This window comes from Hemiscyllium ocellatum, chromosome 2 (genome assembly GCF_020745735.1).
Source record: "Hemiscyllium ocellatum isolate sHemOce1 chromosome 2, sHemOce1.pat.X.cur, whole genome shotgun sequence".
Taxonomy (NCBI): domain Eukaryota; kingdom Metazoa; phylum Chordata; class Chondrichthyes; order Orectolobiformes; family Hemiscylliidae; genus Hemiscyllium; species Hemiscyllium ocellatum.
In genome coordinates this window covers 138257488-138284143 of record NC_083402.1, presented here as the reverse complement: position 1 = coordinate 138284143, position 26656 = coordinate 138257488, and the positions used below count along the sequence as shown (strand labels likewise).

The 26656-nt window shown below is 45.2% G+C and overlaps 1 protein-coding gene across 1 annotated transcript; it reads right to left on the bottom strand.

Moving 5' to 3' along the window:
• Positions 1-607: 607 nt before the first annotated feature.
• Positions 608-26656, bottom strand: dusp4 (dual specificity phosphatase 4). Its single transcript, XM_060846480.1, has 4 exons — positions 26207-26656; positions 13228-13364; positions 8640-8859; positions 608-3834 (listed from the first exon to the last, which is right to left on the bottom strand). Exons 1-4 carry the CDS (start codon positions 26565-26567, stop codon positions 3452-3454), a joined length of 1101 nt encoding a protein of 366 aa, XP_060702463.1. The 5' UTR covers positions 26568-26656; the 3' UTR covers positions 608-3451.

Below are 26656 nucleotides of genomic sequence, written 5' to 3'. Positions count from 1 at the left end.
CTACACCACTGTGACCAACAAAAACTGTATTTCAGGTCCGTGCGCACCAAACGTAGGGGATTGGTTTGCTCAGTTGGCTGGATGGCAGATTGATGCCAACAGCATGGGTTCCAATTCCTGAGAGACCTTCCCACCCTTACCCTTTGCCTGATGTGTAGTGACCCTCAGGTTAAACCACCATCAGTCGTCTCTCCTTCTCTCTATTGAGAGAGCAACCCTATGTGCCATATAGCACAAAAGAGGCCTGTGAGCCCATCAGGTCTGCTCCCACTTTTCGACATGGATTTACTGACACTATAGTGACTCTTCCTTTAACTTTTACACTAAATGAAGAATCCCTACAGAATATGACAGTTTAATTGTCAGTATTTTTAATTGACAGTATTATTGGAAAATAGTTTTGTAAAAAAGTACCAACACGATGCATGGCAACCAATTAAAGTTGAAAAGGTCTAATTTTATTTTTTAAGTTTTACAAACATGGGCAATAAATAAATCAGAATGAGGTTCTGACCTTCAGAGTGACAAATGAAATGAAATATATATAAATATATATAGAGAGAGAGAGAGAGATAGATAGAGAGAGATTGAGAGAGATAGATAGATAGAGAGATATAGAGTGATAGAGAAAGATAGAGTATAAAATACCACAACACATTCTTTATACTGCTTGGTGTACATTTTCCTCAAGCAATTTCTGAACTAACATTTACTGCTCCTTATTCATAAATAGGACAAAACATGTGCAAATATCAAAACATTCACTCAGGTGAATTGCGTTAGGGATATTTTTCCAACACTCTCAGTCAGTGTGAAACATTGTTGGGTGGGAGTGTGAATTGCAGTCAGGGCTAAAGCAGTTGGAACATTGACTCTGTGCCCTGATGTCTCTTCAATCCTAGGTTCTCAGATCAGGCATCTAAATAATCTTGCCTATGGATCATAAGCTCCGAGTGAGAAATTGTTTTCATTGGCTGGCGTGGAGTATCTTGGAAGTGGATTGATAATGGTCATTCGGGTTTCTGAGGCCATGATGAACTATGAGATAATATTTAAGGGTAGAGAGGAAAGGAGCAAATGACAACAGAGAACCAGATGTGTTAAAGTCTAACACCATGCAGAAAGAGAAATAAAGATTGAATTGAGAGACAGAGAAATAAGAGACTGAAATAAGCATTAAGGATGAAAAGAAAAATCAAAAAATCTCTAGGGACAATTTACTACCTGTGGGAGTGAGATTCCTAACTTTCAATTATTCCCTTCCTGGCCTTTCAAGGATAAGTGGCCTATTGGGACAATAAATCACAACATTAACAGTACCTTTACACTATGTAACAGCACTCCTTGCTTTCTGCACTGAGAGTTTAGTTCTTATTTACAGCACAAATCCAACAATTCCTTCATCTCACGATAAGATTGTGGGTGAGGTTTCAGTTTTTAGACACAATGTCGCAAATCATCCTGCAACTTGTGATGATTCTCAACTCAGAGTGTGTCTGTTCCTCACCACAAGATGAACATATTAAATTCACTGTTACTTTCCCAACAAAATCTGGGACCTTATATTAAGAAATAGAAAAAATACTGAACTTGCATGAACCTGAGGTACACGATTAATTTTCTGAGCATGTGCTTAGCCAGAGAGTCTCAACTTCCAGAATGCCTGGCCAGTCGCTAAATGTTGCACATACAAAAAATAACCGCGGCACTCTGATGATTTAAATAAAACTTTAAGAGCAAGACTGTGCTTTTAAAGGATTTTGTACAAGTCGATCTGTCCAACTCGGGAACTAGAGTTACAAATAGCTTTGAAAAGGTGATTTTTTTTGAGATAATAAAACCATTGAGCATCAAAGACTTTACAGAGTATTATTTACTGAAGGTAGATCAGATTCATTTCTGATCTGCAAATCAGCCAACCAGAAATAGTTTCCAAAAAGATTCAGGGCAAATTTCAGTCAGTATTGGATTCAACTGAAAGTAAATTACAGCTTAGAAAATGTTTGTGGCCAGTTTAGAGTGAAACAGTAATAGCCAAGCACAGTGTTGGAGATTTAAAGTTGGTCATTCACTGTCCAGCCTGTCTTTGTTGTGAATTAACAGTGCATTAGGTTCCAGTCATTGTTATGAATCAGATCATTTTTCTTTTAAATTGTGCTTTCAATTTGATGTTATTTTTGCATTTTTTAAAATGTTTCTTTGACATGTACTGTGCTGACCCTTGGCACCTCTCCCTTCCTATGACTGATTGCGTGAAATGTCACAGGTAAACTGGCTCCCCTCTGCTGTGTGGGCAACGTCTCTCAGCTGATTTGATTTAATCTTTCATTTGAATGTGATTGTCTGCTGGTATTTTGGATGCGAGAACCAAACAAATGAGCAGGGTGCAGTCTGGCTGCTTGGAAGAGGACGGGGTTATTTGGGACTCTGGCAGGTATAGCTGTACTGAAAAGCCCTTTGTGAGATGTTCCAGGCTCCGAAGAAACTTCTCCATTCCAATAGACAAGGCTAACCTGGCTTGCCGATGAGGATTTATTTTCTGTGTAAGTGAAAAATCCAAGCTGTTCCTACACTTTGAGGTTTTCCAGCATGTGTCGGGCTGTTGTGTCTCATTATGGGAGAAGCTGATTCTGTGGTTTGATATGGATTGTGGGGAATTATTTTTCCACAAACAGAACAGATCATCACAGCCAAGACCGAAACTGTTCCTTAAATAAAGCGACTGAAAGACGCAATGGAAAAGGGGTTTCTTGAATGTCCCATCCAGTGCCAGGCAGGAAGATCAGGATGCTTTGTTGATTGGAGGAGCAGGAGAGTTGACGTTTCAAGAAACATTGACTCTCCTGCTCCTCAGATACTGCCTGACCTGCTGTACTTTTCCAGCACCACACTCTCGACTCTGATCTTCAGCATCTGCAGTCCTTACTTTCTCCTCCCAGCTTCGTTGATTGGTCTGGCATCAATGAAATGAACAGTGTTGTGCAGTAGGTCTCGCTTTTGTGATTTTCAGTGTGATCCTTTTATTCATTTTGTCCATTTTAGATTCTGACACTTACGGAGAGAAAGACATATATGATTCACATGCAGGTGCTGAGATGTTAATTTGGTGCCTCCCAGCAGGTAAAATGGGAGTCCCAGGCTGATATCTTGCTCAACAGAGAAGGAAGCTTGCATTAATCAGTAGTTGGAATATCAATACTGAGGCAAATGTATTTAATTAGTGAGTCAAAGAAAACTTCACGTTTATTCTTATTGCAAAAGTAAGTTTCTAGTCTTGACATGTAGTGTAAACGTAGCCAATATTTTTACAAGAGAATTATTGTCAGAACTGAAAGCCAACTTTCTTTTGCCCTTCAAAATAAGGGTTCAGACTGTTTCACAAACCACTTGACTGGATGCTCTATTAGAAATAAGTTATGAATGTTTGGTTGAGTTTATAAATGATCATCCATTAGTAAGTTGGTGACGTTGTGATGGGTTTGGGTAAATAACTGAGACCACTTGGGGTTGAGTGAACACTGACGGAGACAGGGAAGCTGAACACAAACTGAGATGTTGGGGTTGAAGATTTGCTCTGCTCCCGGAGGGCTGCAGAAGGACTGGTCGCTTTGACAGAACGTGAAGGAGCCAGGATCTGGGTTTCAAACTGAAGCAGCTGTCCCATGAAGCTGAAGTTGGGCGAGATTATGCTCCGTTTCTGCTTGACAAACTCGAAGGCCTCCTCAAGTCGCACACGTTTAGTCATCATTAAATAAGCAAGGCAGATTGTGGCGGACCGCGAGATACCAGCTTGGCAATGAACAAGGATTCGGCCATCACCTTTCTTCACAGAATCTAAAATGAGAAAGAACATCAGACGTAGGGGAGCATGATCACATTTAAACTGAGAAGTGTAGCAACACTGAATCTGAATATAATCGAAAAGGGAAAGTAAGAAACATCAATCAGGACCGGACCCGAACGCATACAAATTCTGAATATAAACACAAGTGCTGTAAATCCAGATTACTCCAAAATACATCTCGATTCCAGGAGTCAGCACTCCCAGCACAGACCCTCACTGCCACACACACACACACCTTAACTATTTAATTTTACCTTTCTTATCTGAAGAAAACTTAAGCAACCGCTTTTAAAATGTATGTGAGATGTAAAATATCATGCAGTTTGGTACAAGGGTTATTTATTCGCCTATCCTTCACAGTTAGTCGAATCAGAAGTTATAGCCCCTTCTAAACCTTGCCTCTTCACACTGTTTCATTTCCTCGTTCTAACTGTCACCTTGATCTGTCAAAAGATTGAAGTGAAATGACATCATCTGAATATTATCTTCAAATATTAACTTTCAGGAAGGACTCCTTCCCACTCTCAATCCTTACAGTTTGCTGCTGTGTGCCACACAGAAACATGAATGATTAAAGCCGTCACCCCAGCCAGATGGGCTACACAATGCTGTAAGGAAGTTTTGAAAGTGAATTAGTGTGGAAAATATTTTGGGATCTCCATGGTTACAAGAATATCTAACTATTAATTATATTTCAATTCCAATTGTTCAAAAGAGAATATAGAGCAAGTTAATGGTTACTGATTGTTTAGCCAAATGCTTATGGGAATTAAATGAAACGTTATCAATAAGTATCTATTTATTCACAAAAATTGAAAACTGTAGGCTGCAATTGCAGATATGGGCCCATTCTGATACTTAAACTTAGACATTGATTAGTTTCTCTTTTCGTAGAGATTTGTAGACCTTTGAGATAAGATCTTTGCATGTGGGATTTGAAGGATACAGCAGAAATACCGATAACTGAAATTGAAGTAGACATCAGTCATAATCTAATTAAATAGCAGAACAGGCCCATGCAGCTCAGTGGCCTTCTGCTGCAGTGAGTATTTCTGCTTTGAACCCTTATTTCACAATCTAAACAACATTTTGATTGCCTGGCATTTTTTTTAAAAAAGTGAGCAATAAATTATTTGTCGGAGAGGAATAGGAAGCAGGTGAATGGTTTAGTTTACAGATGAAAGGTACAGGACAGATATGAAAAGCCAACTCGAAAACCCAGCTGGAATATATAAAAGTGCTGCTGCAAAACCTTGCCAGTGACATGTTCAGTCAGTAGCTATTTGGCTTCAATTGACTTCACACCAGAATCCTGCCAAGACTGAAGCCCTTGTTTTTGGCCTCTCCAAAAGCGGTCTTCTCTACTCACCTCACCAACTCCATTACCTTCCCTGGCCATTGTCTGATGTTATATATAAACATAGCATCCTATTGGCAAAGCCTGAATGCTCTCCATAGGTGGAGATTGTCCATTTCTGCCTTATCTCATCTGCTACCGAAACTCTCATCCACGCCCTTGTTACATCTCCACTCAACTCTTCCAATACCCCCGGCTGCTTTCCCACTAAGCATCCTCTACAAGTTTGAGATTATCTAAAGCTCTGTTCCCATTATCCTAACTCACAGCAAGTCCCATTTAATCCTCACTGACCTATGTTGACTCCAAGTTTGGTAATGGCTCAATCTTAAAATTCTTACTCTTGTTTTTAAATACCTCCTTAGCCACAGCACACTCTCCTCGAGTTTTACAACCCAACTAGGCCTCTGTGTTCCTCCAAACTTGGCCTCCCTGCAGTTACACCTCCAGATGCAAAGGCCGTTAACGATACCATTCTTTCATTGATGTGGATTACCGTAGTTTGGTCACTGAGCAGGTTCCACTGGAGTCAGTTTGAAGTGTTTATAGCTGGCAGTAATGGCTAGCAGCTTTACCTCCCTTTTTATGTATTCACTCTTGGGATGTAGGCTTCTCTGACTGGCCTGCATATAGTGCCCATCCCTAATTGCCTTTGAACTGAGTGGACCATTTCAGAGGGCAGTTGAGATTCGGACACATTGCTGTGGGTCTGGAGTCACATGTGAGCCAGATAATACCAATGGGCCATCACCTCTCCTAATAAAACCAATCATATGGGCAGGCTCCTTTTCCAAAGTGTCCAAAGCAATGTGACCAAGAATGTCTCTCTTTTTTGACAGACTTGATTTACAACATATATTCTTTGAGGCAGACTGTCTGAGGGGATTTCCAGTGTCAGGCCTTACAGTGTATCGTACATTAATTGGAAAGGGTTTGAGGGGTATGGGCCAAAAGCAGACAAATGGGGCTAGTCATCGAGTCATACAGCACAGAAACAGACCCTTTGGCCCAACTCATCTCTGCCGATCAGGGATCCGAAACTGAACTTGTCCCATTCACCTATGTTTGGAATTGAAAGTCTGATTTATCTTGTACCAATAAGTCACAAATACAATCTTTCCGTGATCATATTGTAAAAACATTTTCCAAACGTAATTACAAAAATGCTGGCAATAATTATAATTGTCTGTGATTCAGTTTAGGAAAGTTAGTCGGCATGGAAGAGTTGAGCCAAAGGGCCTGTTTATGTGCAGTACACCGATACATCAGACACAGAGCTTTCCCCATTGCACTTTGACAACATCCAGCTGAGGCCCGAGTCTGTCCCTCAGCGTGTAGTCCTGAGCATCAGATTGTGGCCGTCTGCAACATTTGGGTCAAGGAGAATTCCTGCGCCGGAAGACCAGCAAATCAGAACGTATCTTTCTCTGAAAGGATAGTCCTTCAAGCTCCATGGATGTTTTCACCAGTGGAGATCCCTGGGAATTATCCGTACAACACAGAGTCCAGCGTCACAGAGCTGCTCATGATGACGCCCAGCTAAAGGGACCACAGGGTTTCTCTCCAGATCTTCTTTGCAAAGATAGATACATACTGCAAGGAAGTGGACAACAGCCATGATGTGCAGGCATCCTCCAGGCACATAGGAGGCATGTGACAGAAAGGGCCTTTCTCACCACCGACAAGGCCATGTCCTGGTGCTGGTTATAAGCCAGAGTGAAGCATGTTCTACAGAGAATTTCATGTTGATTGCATTATTGCAACTTCTTATCTGTGGGCTGTATATTTGATGAGGGTTTTATCTGCAAATTATGATGATTACAATTGTGCAAGTTGAATTTTCTTGTAAGCGGTGTAACGTTCAAGTCCAAATGTCTTTGTTTGCAACTATTGTGAATAATTTATATTCTCAGGGAGGTGGGGGGCGTGGTGGGGGAGGGAACAAAGATGGCCATCAGAGGCTAAGTATTGAATTCTTCACCCTCAGAGCACATTGAATTGATCTGGGCTGCTACCTTTCATGTCTGGGATCTCTCTCTCTCCTGCCCCCTTCCCAGTGCCTGACCCAGACCAATGATGATGCCTCAATCCAGTGGCCTGTTTTTGCAGGCAGCAGCTTCCCCACCCTGAGATAAATGGAGCCAGGGGCTCAGAATCCTCACAATTCTCTCTGTCACCGCTGACAAACAAACAGCACTCTGTGCAGTAAGTTTAGCCCATTCCCTCCTAGCCCCCACACAATGCTGTTCGCATTCATTCTTTCTTTCTTAACATGTACACGCTCAAAGATATGAATATGTCACAGAATGATAATTGTGGTCAATAACACACACAATCAGTGGAATATAACACATTCAAAATACACAACCTCCTCAATTCTGAGGGTGCCTCAGTCACTTAACCTTCCATATCCTTGTAGAAACTAGACTAACAGGGGGTTGATTCTGGATTGGGATGCACATCAGGAGAGTGGTGGGCAGTGTGTCACTCCCAAAGGAAGTAGGCAACACGATAGAGCGGTGAATGATTGGGAGAGGAGGATTTGTGTAAATCTCAGTTGGAGAGGAACACACATTTAGAGTTGCAGCCAGAATTATTGGAGTGTCTACAGCCGGGAGCAAATTAAATGTGAAATATTTTCTCCTTAAAACCCACATCTGGCTGGCCTTTAAAAAATGCCAAATTCTCATTAAGCAACATGTGGCTGAGAATCGCGTGCAATGTTTCCTAAAACCACGACTTGAACTGGTCAACACGCAGGACAATGTTGTGATGAAAATGGCACCATCAGTCAGAACTACATCAGTCAGTCCACAATTAACATGTTCCATATCCTTTATGATTTTAGTCCCACTACAGTTCTGTTTTGAAACGTAAGTTAAACATTAAGGACAGGAAGGCTTCCAGCTCTATACAACATTGAGCCACAATCGATACTTTTTATAAATTAGTGCTTGTTCCCCGCAGTTCATATACTGAGAGGATTTGATCACAGTTTGGAAGCAGAGGAGTGAGAACACCATTTGATTTTCATTCTGCTTTCGAAACGGACCCAGTTGTGTGCTGAAGATCTGCTTCGGGGATAGTTAAAGTAACACCTTCCTTTTATTTTGGAACGAGAAACTAGTCCAGAAACAGTCCCCCGACATGTAAACACTGACTGAAACAAAACCAGAACTTGCTGGAAAAGCTCAGCAGGTCTGCCAGTACCTGTGAAAAGACGTCAGAGTTAACGTTTTGGATCGAGTGACCCTTCCTCAGACCTGCTGAGCTTTTCCAGCAATTTCTGTTTTTGTTTCTGATTCACAGCGTCCGCTGTTCTTTTGGTTTTTACTGAGTGTAAACACTGACTATTAAGTAAAAGCAAGTGAGTAAAGGTTTACTGAGACACCAAGCAGTAAACACTGAGGAACATTAAGATAGAAATCTGTATCTTACCGATGTACTCTATTGCTTCCATGAACCAGAAGCTGATGTCTGTCTTCTGGTTGTCCTCAACTGGAATGCATTTATATTGATAATGATCCTCGAAATGGTTTGGACAATTAGAGGAGACATTCAAGAGAGCTGTAATCCCCATAGCATCGAGTGTGTCCTTTTTAGATGCATGATACGCACTTCCAAGGTAGAGAAAAGGAAGAATTTCCACTGGGCCTCCCTATATTTAAATACACAAATCAATTTATACAAGTCATTTTCAAAATAGTGACAACTGTGGCGACAAACACAATCTATACAGCTCACTTTCTGCAGTGGCCCTTAATTCTTCATTACATACAGCTCACAAGCAAGGCTTATGGCGCAATAGGACCAAGGTGGAACAATGTCATATTACAACAGAAGCACTAACACACAACCATGGAATATCAGAGAATAGACAGCGGCAGTTCCACCTCTAATAAAGGAAGATCCAAGTGGACCTGACTTCATCATCCCTGAGTCTCAGGCAGGCCTAGGTTACAATATGATGAGCAGTATCTTTTCAGTTTGTAATGTCTCGTTACCAAATGTTAGTCAGGCACAGGTCCAATCAGTTTTGGCAATTTTTATCTTGAGCTCTCATTTCTCAAAACATTGGTTGCTGAATCCATTGAAACTTTCAAGATTGAGATTGACAGATTTCAGTTGGATAAGACTTGTAAAAGGTTTTAGGTAAAGCTGGGTCAATGGAATTAAAGCACAAATTAGCCAAAATCTAATAAGTGAAACATGCTCTTGGGCTGAATCTTTGAGGAGAAAGTGAGGACTGCAGATGCTGGAGATCAGAGCTGAAAATGTGTTGCTGGAAAAGCGCAGCAGGTCAGGCAGCATCAAAGGAGCAGGAGAATCGAAGTTTCAGGCATGAGTCCTTCATCAGGAATAGGGAGGCCTGAAGAAGGGGTCATGCCCGAAACGTTGATTCTCCTGTTCCTTTGATGCTGCCTGACCTGCTGCGCTTTTCCAGCAACACATTTTCAGCTCTTGGGCTGAATGGCCTATTTTCCTTTTTATGTTCTTCAATGCTTATTCCTGAATCCAGCAGACTCTTCAAAAACCTGCTCAGTCCCTTTACCTGTACTTTTGTGCAATTGGGAATGGCTTCGCCTCATTCTTAAGTCTCTCTCCTTCACCTCAGCTTGCCTGACCCTCCAGAAGGGGAATGCGATCAGATCACACAAAGATGGGGGTGATTGCACAAAAGAAGTCAAATCCCCTCATCGTATAACATAAAACTGAAAAGTGGTGGACACTCTTTAAAGAAAAATTTAAGAACTTTTGCATTATTGATCACATCCGGCTAGATATACCGAGATCACCGCTTTACATTTGGTAAGAATTGGCAAGATAGTGGCGAGGGGTTGTTGTGAGACCTTTCAGTGTTAACCACTCAGTCTCAGACTTATGCTGTGGAGTACACTGTGGGATATGTACAGCCTGCTTGGTTTCTCTACATCCTGCAAACAAATGGTAAGTGGGGAGATGGTGACAGTGGGACTGCCTTTCGGATTTTAAGAGCTGCCTTCTCCCTGTACCTTTACCTGCCAGATACCTGCTGAAATGTAGAGGCAACGGTCCAACAACTGGACATTGATGTCAGTATTCCCCATAAAGAGTATTTGATGGTGCCAGAATTGTGACACCACTTTATTAGATTAGATTACTTACAGTGTGGAAACAGGCCCTTCGGCCCAACAAGTCCACACCGACCCTCCGAAGCGCAACCCACCCATACCCCTACATATTACCCCTTACCTAACACTACGGGCAGTTTAGCATGGCCAATTCACCTGACCTGCACATCTTTGGACTTGGAGCACCCGGAGGAAACCCACGCAGACACAGGGAGAATGTGCAAACTCCACACGGACAGTCGCCCGAGGCGGGAATTGAACCTGGGTCTCTGGCGCTGTGAGGCAGCAGTGCTAACCACTGTGCCACCCATCACGCAATCGGACACCTTGGAAACATTCTCTCTCCAGACCCAGTTGGCTTCTTTCAGTTTAGCAGAAGGTTTGAGGGAAAAGAGTAAAAAGCAATAAACTAGAAAGAGCGTTGGACAAGCACAGCAGGTCAGGCAGCATCCGAGGAGCAGGGGAATCGACGTTCTGGTCATAAGCCCTTCATCACATCAACCCCTGGGGATAACTGTTATGTTGCATAATGTTAATTGAAAATTCTGGTCACATTCCCCGAGACAGGAATCTGTTCAGCACCTTCTAGTTTCCTGCTGGCTGCTTGTGCATTTCTACTTCATATTGGCTTCTCAGTATTTAATTCATAAAAAGGAACAAATGTAAACACTTATGATGCTGAAACCACCACTATAAAGGACTGAGGAGACCAGGGCATTATCATTTAGCGAGAATCTCTTTTCATGTCCTATTTCTACAACATGCATTTCAAAATCGGTAAAGGAGAACAGCTTTAGTTATCTGGTGGACTCAGTGGAGTGGAATGCATTTACGCCTAGATTAAAACTGTCAGTGTTATTTTGCCTCTCCCTCCAACCCAGTTTATGAGTCAGGCATCAGCTTTAGTTCAGTAACAGCACTCTCAGCTCTGAGTCATAAGGACTGTGCATCTGAGTCCCACTCCATTAGCATATGATCTACCCGGACAATCAATAAAAAAATGCTACCCTATTCATAGTGATGAGATGTCAAACCGAGGTTGGCTGTTCCCTCCCTCTGTGTGGTATTAGAGTCCCCATGGCACTATCAGGAAAAGAGTGGGGGGGGGGCGTTCTCTGTGGGTCTGGATGTCAGATATTAGCTGACAGGGTTAGGAGAAGCCATCTGTTGACACTGGCGCTAAATGAGCAGAGAGGTAGATAGACCAAGGATGTCCTACCCTTGAGTAGATAGGCAAGAGGCTGGAAGAGCACAGCAAGCCAGGCAGCATCAGAAGGTGGAGAAGTCGATGTTTTGGGTATAACCCTTCTTCAGGACTGGGGGTGGGTATGGGGGGAGCTGCGGATAAAGGGGGAGGTGAGGGAAGGGTGGTGAAGTGGGGATAGGTGAAGGCAGGTTGAGGGTATCACCTGATTGGTCAATGGGAGGAACAAATCCAGTTGGTGGCAGGGAGCAGTGGATGGAGAGGGGGAGAGGGTCAAGGGCAGGGAAGAGATTCAGGGGATGGGAAGGGTGGTTATTTGAAACTGGAGAACCTGATGTAGAGTCCTCCGGGCTGTAGGCTGCCCAGGCAGATGATGAGGTGTTGTTCCTCCAATTTGCAGTTTGGTTCATTGTGGCAATGGAGGAGGCCAAGGAGGTTCATGTTGGAGAGGGAGTGGTTGGGGACTTGAAATGGGCGGTGATTGGGAGGTCCTGTGGGCCTGGCTGTGATGCTCAGTGAACCATTCCTTAAGTTTACATTTGGTTTCCTCGAGAGCTGCCAACCAATCAGCCCTTACAATTTGAGTAAATCCAGAATTCAGTGGTGGGCCCTGCTGTAACTCGACACCCAGGATGAAACCAGCCAAAAGAGCTGGAGGATTGGACGGGGAGGGTTCGGTAAACCTGGGAAGGAGTTTGAAGGTGATGGGAAGGACAGGTTTTGGCAGCTAGGGGAGGGTGGCAAGAACAAAGAGTAGGGTCTTGGGCACAATGGGGTTTGCTTCAATGATGTGCCTTCCTTCACCTTTTCCATAAATTTCTTTTAGAAACAGCCTTCCCCCTCTGTCTGCTCACCCACATTACGGTGTAGGCAGTATGATACTGGAGCACTTGACTTGGAAACGAGGTTCAATTGGCCATTCAATGTTTATGTAAAAGTGACAAGGGGGGGGGGGGGTCATCCTATTTTATGGTACAGGAGTTGGGGGTGGGTGTGAAAACTAGTCACCCACTATACCTTCTATTCCCACTCCTGCTGAAACCATGGTGAGCAGAATACTGCAGTCATCTGGCCAAAATCTATCCATCAACCAACACCACTCGAACAGATTCTGTCATTATTACATGTCGCCACTTGCTGGGTGTGCAGTTTTGACTGCTCTGTTTCTTGCACTGGTGCAAAGATCTTTGGGATTGCTGAGGTTGGGAAAAGTGCTAAAAAAATGAAATTTCTCCTTTTAGCTTTGGGAAGCAAAATTCCCAGCGTGATCATTGAAAAATATTGATGGATGTTCAATTATCATTAACGTTCTCTGCATAGATGCTGCTGGACCTGTTAAATATTTCTACTGATCTGTGTTTGGATTTAAGATTTCTACAACTGCAGCAGCTTGCATCCGGATAGACAGCCATCACAATTAACACATGTGTGAGTAACCACAAGCTACGAGTAAGGACAGACTATTGATAGAAAAGTAAAATTCTGGGGAGGGTGGAAATCTAATGTTTCAAATGTCAACGTTGTCTCTCCCTCTCTCCAAAGATGCTGCTTCACCTAAGAAACATTTCCAGCAATCTCTGATTTCATCGAAAGTTATTAGTCAAAAGATAGGAATATTCATAGCAATTTAGATATTGTAAGGGTCCCCTCCCTCTCCCCATGTTATCACTGCAAATAAAGAGAGCGATGAGTAGAGAGGAGCTGATTTTACCTGGTCATGGAGGGGAGTCCCACAGGCACTTAAACTTGTTCCCGGTGTCTCAACATTGGATGGTGACAAGATTCCAGATGGACTTTTCGCTTTAACACAAAACTCTGGATACTCGGAAGAAAATCTCTCATATCCTCCTGTAAAGAAGCATAGTGTCACTGCACACAGTTCATTTCATGTGGTTTCCTGAGGCCATTGTACTTCATGGAGTGAGGGACTGATAACTCATTACATAATGTCAAATATTTAAAGGACATGAGATAAATTTTGGGTATGAGTACGTAGTTGGGGGGCAGTACCCCTTTTACATGTTGTTTTATTGCCTTGATTACAATGAAAATCAGGAAAAGTGCAAAACAGGCTGCCATTTTCTCATAGAGTTCTGTAGAAGGATCACTGGACTCAAAACATTCAGTCTGCTTTCTCTCTACAGGTGCTGCCAGACCTGTTGAGTTTCTCCAGTAGTTTCTGTTTTGTCTTTTTTTTTTGCTTTGGTCCAAGGCCAATATCATCCCTAAAATCCTCAAATAAAGGAGTGAGAAATAGTTATTTGGCCCATGAAGTTCAATTCATCCTTTTGCATCCTGCCTGATCATCTGATCTACCTTCCCCACTTCTGTAAACCATTTTATTGATATTAATCAGACCACCTCTCCACTTTCTAATCTCGTCCCACTTGCTCTCTCTTCCAGCCACAGAGGAACCCAAGGAGACCTAAACTGCTCGTCAGCAGTAGTATAAAGAAAGCAAAAGAATGAATAATAATTCTTTTTCCTATTGAGTTCAAATGGGCTACCTTAAAAACCAATTTTACACCCATTATGTTTTAAGAAGCATTGGATATATCAACCAATTTAATCCCCAATCCTGTTCTCAACAGATAACTTGAAGTCCTTTGATACGTCATTCGCTTTTGTTGGGAGTTGGTTTCTGTCATTTCCATTTGGCCTTGGAGAAAAGTAGGATATAAGATGCTGAAGGCTAGGAACTGCCCTTCACGTAGTGTACTTAACCAATTTCACTGAGGACATCACCCAGAAAGGCAGGTTACCTCGTCTTTTCACCAGCTGGAGCTGCTGGTATGTGGGGTGGGGTAGGTGTTATGGACCAGACTAGAGCCCCTCAAAATATATTGAGACCCTACCTTTTTCTTATTTTAAAGGCAAATGCGAGGTGCTGTGTTCCACATGCAAATCGACTGGTCAAACTACTCGATATTAAGTAAAACACAATTTATTCAACATTACAGTTAAAATATAAGGACACAAAGTGAAATTTAGAATAATTTGACTGTATAACTTAACAGAATAATAGATAAACTATTACTAATTAACTGTTCCAATATAGTACTATCCCACAAACACACCCCTTGCCAAAAAGGCAAATTCAGAAATCCGATTTTTTTCACATGCAATCCGACAGCACAAAGATAGAAAAGAAATCATGAAAATTCAAACCAAGTAGCAGCCAGGAATCATTACTGCTGCTTCCAACCATATTGAAACTCCAATAGCAACTGCCACTGAATCGCAAAGCTAAAAACCTGAAAACTAGAAAGCCTGGTCTGTGAGAACTGACCACACCCATCCAGGCTGCTTTTATTGTTCCAAATTTTAAAAAAAAACAAGGCCTCATAAGCTGTTTACTTTCCTGGCTTTCCACATAGATAGCTCATCACCTCTGATTTAAAACCTCTCTTAAAAAAAAGGACAGAATAACCTCTCAAAGCGGGTGAAAGTGAGGACTGCAGATGCTGGAGATCAGAGTCAAGATTAGTGGTGCTGGGATGCTACCTGATCTGCTGTGCTTTTCCAGCATCACTGATCTTGACTCTAACCTCTTTAAAGCCACAGCATTATCACATAGTGGAGGTCAGTGCCATATCTGACTGACCAGCAAAGGATGCTACGCCACCGGACCCAGCCGACCCGGACACCACCGGACCCAGCCGACCCGGACACCACCGGACCCAGCCGACCCGGACACCACCGGACCCAGCCGGCCTGGAACCAAATAGCAGACCAGATTATTTTCGTGACCCAGTTAAAACACAATATCCTTTGGGGCAGGAAGAAGGTGAATGATTCACAAGGGTAAGAGTGCCACCATGTTCTCTCTCCTCCCTCAAACTTGCAGAGCTGACATTACTGACTCTAATTCTAGTTCAGCACATGTCTCTCACCAAGACTGAGACTGAATCTCTCAGGATTGCATTCAACACATCCACTCAACATATCTCACCCACCACATCCTTTCAAACTACTGACCCTTCCTGCCCTCTGTCATGATTGTAACAAGGTCAGCAGGTGGACCTCATAGAATTCGAGCTCCTTGATTGGGGCTGTTAATCTAGTCCATTATGGGATTCCTGGCTGACAGATAAGAACAGGAGCACCAACATGGGTGCTGGGGAAAAAATAAAAAAAGGAAAACAAAAAAAACAAAGAACAGGAGCATAGTTGCCACTTGCACAACAATATTTTGGTAGCAATAAGCAAATAAATGAGATGGTTATTAAACGATGTAATGTTCTCATGGTGACCTGCAGAGTAAAAGGTGATGATATTTTGAAAAAAGAAAGAACAGGAGTGTCAGACATCCTGTTCACTCAGAGAGTTAGCCCTGAGGGAGCTGGATTGGTGTCAAGGCCTCTCCACATGTAAATAAAGGGAGACTTGATACCAGCCTCTGCAGAGTTATTTCATCCTTACTCACTGAGGACTCACAACCTCCTCTGTTCCTGCATTTCCCATTACACTTCCATCATACTCAATCCCTCCCATCCTCTCACTGCAGGGAAATTGGCCAGCCCCTACAGTGATACCTCCAAAACACACTGACCTAGTTGTATGTAATCCCCAGACTGCAGGATTGACTGTGACCCAGTTCTGAGACTAGAAAGACGCAAACGCCCGGAGTCTGGTAGAATCACGCACCTGACTGAAGGTGGTCTGCCCTCTTGACTGTGGTGGTACCCCTGACTGACTGTCGTCCCTCTTGACCCTTCTAAGCACTTCTCCCCTTTGATTTACAGGATTTGCCATGTAAGCTGGTGGCACATGCTGAAGGTGTGACATTGACATAGCATGGTGCCCTACAGAAACATGCTAACCCTGTTGGCTGTTCAGTGCCCTGAGTCACGACCAGCTGCCTTCCTCTCCCTTTGCATTAAACACCAATGCAAGCCACAGAGACTGGCAGCCTCCAAGTAAGTGCCAAGTGAGCGAATGCTGAGAAATGAAGCTAAGCACCATAATAAGACATACCCTGTGCAGATGCAATGAGATGTGTGCATGTCCTTGTGTGCAAACCCACCTAGCAGAAACCAATTGCAGGTGTCTCTAAGTTCCAAAGTGAAGCTGTGAAGGGCTGAAGTGATGTGAGATTGAGCCTGAGAACAACTATGATATTGCAGTGAAGCTGATCGGTGGCTGATATCGCCTTGGATACTTGAAGGGTGGAGGAAGACAATGTCCTTGAAGCACCCAAGGATGTTGGAATGAAGGCAGAGTCTGATAAAGGGTGGGACAGGTCAGGAGCAAGCTACAGCTGCTGGCCGTTCCTCCAAGAAGGAGGCGAGAATTGACAATAAATGAAGCATAAAGGTGGTAAAAACAATGACTGCAGATGCTGGAAACCAGATTCTGGATTAGAGTGGTGCTGGAAGAGCACAGCAGTTCAGGCAGCATCCGCATGCTGCCTGAACTGCTGTGCTCTTCCAGCACCACTGATCCAGAATAAATGAGGCATGTTAAGCTGATGATGAGGGACGGATGCATGGCAATAAAGGTAGTCAACACTTGATAGTGAGGCTCTGAAATCACCATTTAAATTTTAAGACGAAAAGCAGACAACGTTTTCTCAACGCTGAGATTCCATTTCTTTTCAGTTTCGCTATATTTCCCAACGTTCTCGCCACATTGCTTAAAGGAGCAGAAAATTCTACCTCGTGTTTCCATCAGCATAGTCAATGTCTATCAGCCCCTTTGACATTCTTGATCAGGACTTCCCCACTCCTGCACAAACAAGCCGAGTCCCTTCTCACAACGGGAGAGTCTGACAATCATCTCTATTCTCCACTCAATCAATGCAATTGTTCAGATAAGGTTCCCAAAATTTCACCCATTTTTCACACCTGGCATAGTCCATAGAAGACGATAATAAGGGTTTCAAATGGCTCTCAAGATGCATTTTGATCTTTGGTTAGCATTACTGATAACTGCTTCACATTGCCTGAAGCATACTATGAATCATCTCACTTTATTGATAAATACCCTTCATTTTACACATCTCTATTGCTTCCTGCATTAATGTGTGTTACCTACACTCAAATCCATCCGTCACCGAGGATGACATAAGCTTCAAAACTAATTGAATGAAAACATGAACATAAAACGCTCATCAGGCACTGGAAGGTACAAGGTTCACCTTTAGTGCTGCACGGTGGAAGTACTTCTCTTGAATTTGGGAAACAGTATGTGTGCTTTACTCAATGTGATGTGGAGTGTCCACACAAGCACATAGTGTAGATGGGGTTGAACAAGTTGGGGAGGGGTCGCTTTGTTAGCCTGTGAGAAGCTGACTATTCGTCAGAGGCTAAATATATCCTTAAGAGAGAAGCTTTGAGATTCAATATGCATGAACATCAGTGACAGGAAATGTAGGATATTAATATTATGACACTACACCATTTTATTAAATCAATGTGAAACTGCTCAAATACATTAAGAGGGCTATTCAGAAAACGAACCTGGTGTAACTAATTATTTTGAAGTAGGCAGAAAAATAGAAAAAGCGAAAAAGGCCGGATTTAAATGCAAGTTAGAAGGTACATGAAATGTAGGAGAAAGAGTGGTCAGATTAGTGTGAGGAAACCTCAGGAGCCGTTAGGTAGAAATTAGACCTGATTGCCTCTATTTTAATGATGCGGTCAGGCAGCATCCAAGGAGCTGGAAATTCGACGTTTCGGACATAAGCCCTTCTTCAGGAATTCCTGAAAAAGGGCTTATGCTCGAAACGTCGAATCTCCTGCTCCTTGGATGCTGCCTGACATGCTGCACTTTTCCAGCAACACATTTTCAGCTCTGATCTCCAGCATCTGCAGACCTCACTTTCTCCTCTATTTTAATGATGTAAAACGAGACTTAAAGAGCATAATGTCGCAGCCCTACACTGCTCGGGATACAGGCACCATGTGTATTGGTATTGACAATTGCTTAGACAACTATAGTGTCTGTCTAAAGCAGATTAGGCCTCTTGCACATGAAAATAAGGGGCCTAATGCCTGCCATAGAATCCCTAAGGCAATATTTATGTCGAGCCTGATTCCATGCAGACATGGGGAGAACATGCAAATTCCACACAGATAGTCACCCAAGGCTGGGAGTTGAACCTGGGTCCCCAGCACTATGAGGCAGCAGCACTAACCACTAAGCCACCAAGCTGCCAATTTATTAAAACCATAATCTCCGACAGTGCGGTACTCCTTTAGCACTACACTAAAATATCAATCTAGAATATTAGGCTCAAGTACTTGAGTCAAATTTGTACCCACAACCTTCCAACTCAGAGGTATCAGGGCTGATGAACTGAACCACAGAGATAAAGAATTTAAACTTGTGATGATACTTGAGAGTCAATGTAGATCAGAGTGCTGCTAAGGTGATGGCTGCATTTAACTTGGTGCAAATTAAGACATGAGCAGGAGAATTTTGGAGAACCTCAGTTTATGCAGGAGGTCAGATAGGAGGGTATTTGAATAGTCAAAGTCCAGTGGTAGTAAAGTTAAGTTTCAACAGCAGATGGAGCTGAGGCTGGTGGAGGGTTCAGCAATGTTAGAGGTGGATCTACAGGAGGCGATCTTAGTATTGGTGTGGGTATGTGGTCGGGTGTGGGTATGTGGTCAAGGTCAAATATGACCAAGATTGAAAACAGACTGGTTCAGCCTTGGACTGTGATCAGGAACAGGAGATGAGTCCGAGGGAAAGAAATGCTGGGATGGAGTACTGAAAATGATTTTAGTCTTCTCAATATTTAGTTGGAGGAAAATTCTGATAATTAAGAACTGAATGAATGACAAGCAGTCTGACATTTTTAAGAGTATTTGTTTATGGGATATGGGTGTCATCGATGAGGGCAGCATTTATTGCCTGTCCCTAGTTGTTTTGCAGAAGGTGATGGTGAGCTGCCTTCTTAAACTGCTGCTATCCTCCATTTGTAGAGACATCCACTGTCCTGTTTGGAAGGGCACTCCAGGATTTAGAGCAAATGACAATGAAGGAATGGTGACATATTTCCAAGTTCAGGACAGTGTAAAACTTGGAGGAGAATGTGTCGGTAGTGGTGTTTGCATTTGTCTGCTGCCCTGGTCTTTCATGATGGTCAAGGTCATGGGTTTGGAAGCAAGGCCTTCCAGAGTTACTGGTGTGTATCTTGTAGATGGTACATACTGTTACCACTGTATGGCATTGGTCGAGGATATAAATGTTGAAGGTGGAGGATACTGTGCCAGTTAAGTGAGCTGCTCTGTCCTGGGTAGATTTGATTTTCTTCATTGTTGTTGGAGTTACACCATTAAGGCAAGAGGTATTGCATCATACGCCTGACTTGTAACTTCAGGTGGAGAACAGGCTTCGGGCAGACAGGAAGTGCATTACTTACTACAGAACGCCTAGCATTCAACCTGTTCTTGGAGACACAGTGTTTATTTGGTTAGTCCAGTTTTATATGGTCAGACTATTTCAGTCCTGGTCAATAGTAAATGCTTGGATTTTGACAGTGGGGAATTCAGTACTGGTAATGCCATTGAACATTAAGAGGCAATTATTAGATTCTCCTTGGAGAAGGTCATTGCCTGGCATTTGTGGTGTGGTATGTTATAAGTCCAAGCCTGGATGTTGTCCAGATTATGACAGTAGTGATTTGTGATCAGAGTTGCTGAGCCTTGGGAAGAAAGCAGATTGGCATATTTCAAACGTTCTGAGAATGCTGAGCTCAGATACTGGAGGCAAAAATATATGCAAGGAGCATGGGGAGGAAAGGGAGGTTGGAGATGAGGTTATATTTTCCAGGAATGTGTGGGTTCAATGTTGCCTTTTTGACGTAAGAAGGGTGATGGAGGCAGATTGAAAGAAAAAGGGAAAGAGCAATGAGAGCAACCTTAATGGTGGGATAATTTAACATGGGACCAAGAAGAGAAGCTGGATTTGTCAGCAGATAATGGAAAGATGGTTGAAGGAAAATAAAATGATCGCATGGACATGAGGGGGAGAGAGAGAGGGGGTGAGGGGGAGGGGGAGGGGGAGATCCTGTTCAGGGTGAGAGCACAGAGAACTTTAGGGGGAAGTTTGGCTGTGGTGAACCAGCAAAAGAGAAGTAGCGAAGGTAACCGATTGGATGGTCTCAGTCATGTTGAGGATGAAATCCATAAGCTACTCACACTAGTTGTTGGAGGGTGGGGGTAATGAAGACAGGAGAGCAGAGATTGCAAAGATAGCTTACAGTACAGGAGAGAAACTGAGATTATCTTTGTACTCCAAGTGGCTTGCTAGGCCACTTCTGAATTTAGTTCAGAATCAAACAAGGTACAATACTTTGATCAGCAGGAGTGAATGAATAACAGTATCTGCCCAAGATCAGCTGGAATGAGAATTGGTGGAAAAGTTTGAGATGACAGAGCTTTTCAAGGTCTGAAGGGTGTGACTTCAAGTCCAATTCCAAGACTTCAGCACAAGAATCAAGACCGATACTTCACTGCAGTACCAAGCTGAACTGTTGAAGGTGCCATCATTTAGAGAAGATCTTGAATCAAGGCGCCATCAGCCATCTCATGTGAATGTAAAATAGTCTAGTTTGATGAAGAGCAGAGCAGCTATCCTTAATGTTCTAGCTAACATTTATCCCACAATCAATATCACAAACACAGATTGTTTAGTCGTTATCACATTGCTGTTTGAGAGAGTTTGCTGAAAACAAGCTGACGGCTATGTTTCCACGTTCCTCCAGGGGCTGTGTTTGGCTCTTCAGCTGTAAAGCATTTTAGCGCGTCATAGACCCTTCGGTCCAACCAGTCTATGCTGACCATAATCCCAAACTAAACTCGTCTCAACTACCTGGCCCATCTTCCTCCAAACCTTTCCTGTACTTATCCAAATGTCTCCTAACTGTTGTGACCGTACCCACATCCCCACGATCACAAATGTTGAAATATAAATGAAAATCATTCTTTTCCATAACAATACAACTCCTGTTCTTCTCAGTAATGGAAGTCACAGGGAGGGAGTGCTGTTGGAGAGTCGATGCTGTAGACCTACAGACAATGCAGACTGCAACAGTGTACTTGGTGAATATTGGTTCAGTTCAGGTCACATCTGAGACTTTCTTTGGATATTGCCATGAGAAGGTGATTAGACTGACTTTGTCTGAAGCATGGATACAATGATATTCAGGAGATGACAGATATCCTTTTCTGGAGAGCTGACAGGTTTAATGATTCTGGAGTTTCTGAATCATTCATTTCCATCATTGTTTCCTTTCCTATGGCCAGCTCACTGAACTCTGCCTATGCAGATTTCACTTCCAGTAACCATTTTCTGGTCAATTCTGCTGATGCTATGAATGTGAAGATTAGTCTCACCATCCATGGCATGCTCCTTAAAAATCACGGAATTGCTGAATCATCAAAATCTAGGATCCAGTAGGTGTTTTCTCACTAGTTTATGGATTATTTCCGATATCACTAATCTCTAGTAGTTGGAAGCACCGACTAACTCCTGGTGGCAGGGTAGGGTGCACTAATCACATTCACTCAATGTCACATTAATAAATAATATGTATGCTTGGTTTTGTTTTGGTCAGATGACCCATTTCAAAAATACTGAGATGTTTCATTACGAAGTATAAGTGCAAGTTGCTTGCTGTAATGAATATTGTAAATCTGTTGAACTGCCCTTCTGTTCAGGACCTTGAATATCTCTGTCCATACTGGGGTAGGACAAAAAAAACAGTACAGAAGATGAAAGGTGATTCTACTGTTTAATAATTGAGTGACCTAGAGAAACCCTGACACATTTGCTTACCCGAATACAAAGGTGAACGTAGGCCAGTGTGACTAGAGAAGTTGGATATTTAAATTCCTGAAGGGCTCATGCCCGAAACGTCGATTCTCCTGCTCCTTGGATGCTGCCTGATCTGCTGCGCTTTTCCAGCCCAACAAGTCCACACCGACCCTCCGGAGGGTAATCCACCCAGGGCCATTCCCCTACCTTTACCTGGAACACTATGGACAATTTAGCATGGCCAATTCACCTAATCTACGCATCTTTGGACTGTGGGAGGAAACCGGAGCACCCGAAGGAAATCCAAGCAGACACGGGGAAAATGTGCAAACTCCACACAGACATTCCCTGAGGTGGGAATTGAACCTGGGACCCTGGTGCAGTGAGGCAGCAATGCTAACCACTGAGCCATGGTGCTGCCCTTTTTTGAGTCCACCCCCACAAAGAGCATCCCAACCAACCCATCCCCTATCACTGTAATCCTACATTTCCCACGTCCAATCCACCCAACCTGCATAGCCCTGAACACTACGGGCAATTTAGCATGGCCAATCCACCTAACCTGCACATCTTTGGACTGTGGGAGGAAACCAGAGGAAACCCACGCAGACACAGGGAAAATGTGCAAACTCCACACAGTCGCCGGGAGGATTTTCCATCTCAATCTCTCTCCTCCCCTGAGGTATGGTGGCCGTCAGGTCAATCACCACCAGCCCTCCCCCTATAATGAGGGAGAAGCGCTGTGGTATTCCAGACCTCATGAAAATTGACCTTCTCGACCAGTTGCCTGTGAAATAGCTTTTGGGCAGAAAGCGGGCGGGAAAATCACTTAGTATTGTAATGGGGTCTGCTATGGAATGAAATGGTGCGGATTCGATCAGGGAGACACAATTTTCCTGCTCTTGTCACTATCACACTGGGGACTGGCTGAATAAATCGGCTGCTGGACTGAAGAGTTAGAACCGTGTCTCCGTTTCCAGAACACTGCCTTGGCTCTGAAATGCTCTGTGAGATCCTAAGATCCTGAAAGGGGCTGTGAGAAATTAACTCCGACTTCCTATTTGCTTTGCCCTCTGGCAAACTGAGAACGGGGAACACGGCGCCCATCAGAAGCAGATCGTTTCAATGTGTTTAAGGAGAGCACCAGAGAGGCAGAAAACAGCGATACTTACACAGTTTAGCAGAATGTGGGCACTTAACCATTACACATAAGGAGCAGAGGGCTCGGACAGGGTAATGGTGGAGATGGTGTTTACTCTGACGGGAGAATCTACAAGTCAGAAGTCACTATTTAAAGATCAAGAGATTTAAAACGCAGATGACGCAATTTTCTTTCGACAGAGCTTTGAGAGTCTCTGAAATCCTCTTCTCTGGACAGGCTTTGGAAGCAGTTTCTGAATATTGGCTCAGGCGGAGGTGAATAGAGTATTGCTAGCCGGGTTTAGAGTGGCGCTGGAAAAGCACAACAGATCAGGCAGCATCCGAGGAGCAGGAGAATCGACGTTTCGGCCAAAAACCCTATAGTTACCGGGTGGGGGGTGGGGGCAGCAATTGGGGATTGGAATCAGAGCCTGGCAGGATTGGTTTTCCTAGTCTTTAGCTGCTCTTTAACGGAGCGTTGAGCTGCCGATCTGTCAGCGCTTAGGAGGAAAATCTGCAATGGGCAGGTTATTACAGTACCGTGTTAGCTCAGAACTGGGGCTTCTCAGATACATGGCCGGGTGAACAGTGAGTGATTGATTCGTGCAAACACTGAGGAAACGCACACACACACACACACAGAGTGTGCACACACACAGAGTGCACGCCCACAGACACACAAGAAACTCATACATATATACATACAGTACACCATTCTCAATCCCTTCGCTCACCGGGGGGAAGAGACAGGAGGCGTGAGGAACATTTGACTAGGCAGTAACCACATTCAAACTAAAAGACGATGGGAGACAGAGCCCGCTCACCAGGAGGTAGATTCGCACCGAGCAGTTAATGTACAACATCAGTGCACTGCGCCTCTTTTCCAGCAACCATTTGGTTATAATTTGCTGTAACTCCTGGGAACACAAAGAGGAGCTGGGACCACAGCAAGGGTATACGTACACACACACAGCATCCTGAAACACTCGGGCAATGGGGCTTTCATGAATGAATGAAGTGACAGCGAAATAATCGTTTCATTTCACACGGGACGTGTGTTTTCTGTAACGATTGTGGGTTTCTTGTTGTTGCATTCTCGAGCCTGATGTTGAGATGCCAATGGGGGTGGGGTGGGGAGAGGGGTTGGGGGGGTGGGAAGAGAGGGGTGGAGGGGGGTGGTGAGACTGCAGTGGGACAGCAGTAAACAAGGAAGAGGGGGATGGTGGGAGAGGGACAATTCCTTATAAATGAAGGGAATAGGAGGCCAGGGACTGAAATGTCCAACTGGGAGAGCCGCTGTTTGTGCATCTGTTGTTCAGCTCAGTCCCCTGGCTACACCCAGCCTTCACAGTACAGCTGCTCAGGGCCGGCTCTGACACCTTCCCGTGCGCTCCCCTTCCTCTAAGCGGCAGGACAGTGGCACTAACTTGGGGAGGGGGAGTGGGAGCAGGGGCTCCCGTGTACGGTGACGGTCCGGCACCGTCTACCGAGCAACCTCCTCCCCGCCTTGGTCCTCGCTTACTGCCGCCAGACGGACAAACCCCCAAAACATTGAGAGTGGCTCATTCCACACCCGGGGTGGCCTGAAAGATGGAGCTGGAACATTCACACACACACACACAGAGCAGGACTCTGAAAACGCAGTGTCAATGGGAATGGTCCCACAGAATGGGCCAAACCGAACCGAGAAAATACAACAGCAGCACCCGAAAGCCGTCCCCATAATTACTAAGAAACATTGAAAAGTAACCAGGAAATGTTTACCGCAATTAACTAATAAAAGACATTCTGATATTGACAGCGGAACCCAGTAGTCAAGTGTTTTCGTTAATATTGCTGGCGCTAAAGGAAGAGAGAGCAACCCAGCACAAACCCGGACCGTGTCGCCCCCAATTTCACAAATTCCGTTGTTAAACATCAAGATAATCCTCTAGAGTCCGAATGTGCAGTTTCAGAAAGACAACTCCCCCCCCTCCCCTCAATGGGAACCCAGTGAATGCTGGACCCAGCCTGAGCAAGGGGACGCGGGGGGGGGTGAAACAGGGGACGGGGGGGGGGGGGCGGGGACAGGAACAGGGGGGGACGGGGGAGGGACAGGGGACACAGGAACAGGGGGGCACAGGAGAGAGGGGGGGACAGGAGGAGAGGGGGAGGGGGGGACAGGAGGAGAGGGGGAGGGGGGGACAGGAGGAGAGGGGGAGGGGGGGACAGGAGGAGAGGGGGAGGGGGGGACAGGAGGAGAGGGGGAGGGGGGGACAGGAGGAGAGGGGGAGGGGGGGACAGGAGGAGAGGGGACAGGGGACAGGGGACAGGGGAGAGGGGAGGGAGAGGGAGAGGGGAGAGGGAGAGGGGAGAGGGGAGAGGGGAGGGGAGAGGGAGAGGGGAGAGGGAGAGGGAGAGGGAGAGGGGAGAGGGAGGGGGGAGAGGGAGAGGGGGGGAGGGGGGAGAGGGAGGGAGGGGGAGAGGGAGGGAGGGGGGGGGGGGGGGAGGGGGGGGAGGGGGGGGGGGGGGGGGGGGGGGGAGGGGGGGGGACAGGGGGAGGGGGGACAGGGGGAGGGGGGACAGGGGGAGGGGGGACAGGGGGAGGGGGGACAGGGGGAGGGGGGGGGGGGGGGGGAGGGGGGGGGGGGGGGGGGGGGGGGGGGGGGGGAGGGGGGGGGGGGGGGGGGGACAGGGGGAGGGGGGGACGGGGAGAGGGGGACGGGGGGGGGGGGGGGGGGGGGGGGGGGGGGGGGGGGGGGGGGGGGAGAGAGGGGAGGGTGAAGGTGGTGAGCGGGCCTTACCCTTGAGGAAGTAGAGGTGAGGTGGGTGAGAGGCTCCCAGCAGCGCTTTGAGCACCGTGCTGACGGTGCTGTCGTGCCTGACCAGCTCAAACCGCGGGCTCCTCTCGTCGTACAGGAGCAGGGCCGAGTAGAAGCCGGCCTGGAGCCTGGCCCGGGGCTCCTCGGCCGGGATGATGTGCTGCAGGCTGACCGAGCCCTTGGCCCTGCGTTTGACGATGGTGTTGCAGCGCACGTTGAGCGAGCCGCGGATGTGCCCCGCGCTGTAAGCCAGGAAGGAGCGGCAGTCCAGGCTCAGGCACTGCCGGCCGCCCTGTCTCAGCAAGCGTTTCACCTGACCGCACTCAACATCCAACACCTCCATCCTCCAGCCGCATCTGCCTGCTGGCCCCTGCCTTGGGAAAGGACAGCAGGCTTCTCACCCAAACCCCCTGTCTCTCACAGACTCCAGGG

Coding starts and splice junctions, on each gene's coding strand:
- dusp4 (XM_060846480.1), bottom strand. CDS start 26,567: ATGGAGGTGTTGGATGTTGAGTGCGGTCAGGTGAAACGCTTGCTGAGA. Junction 8,860..13,227: donor GGACTCCCCTCCATGACCAG/GTAAAATCAGCT, acceptor ATTTAAATATAG/GGAGGCCCAGTGGAAATTCT. Junction 3,835..8,639: donor GGAAGCAATAGAGTACATCG/GTAAGATACAGA, acceptor TTCTCATTTTAG/ATTCTGTGAAGAAAGGTGAT.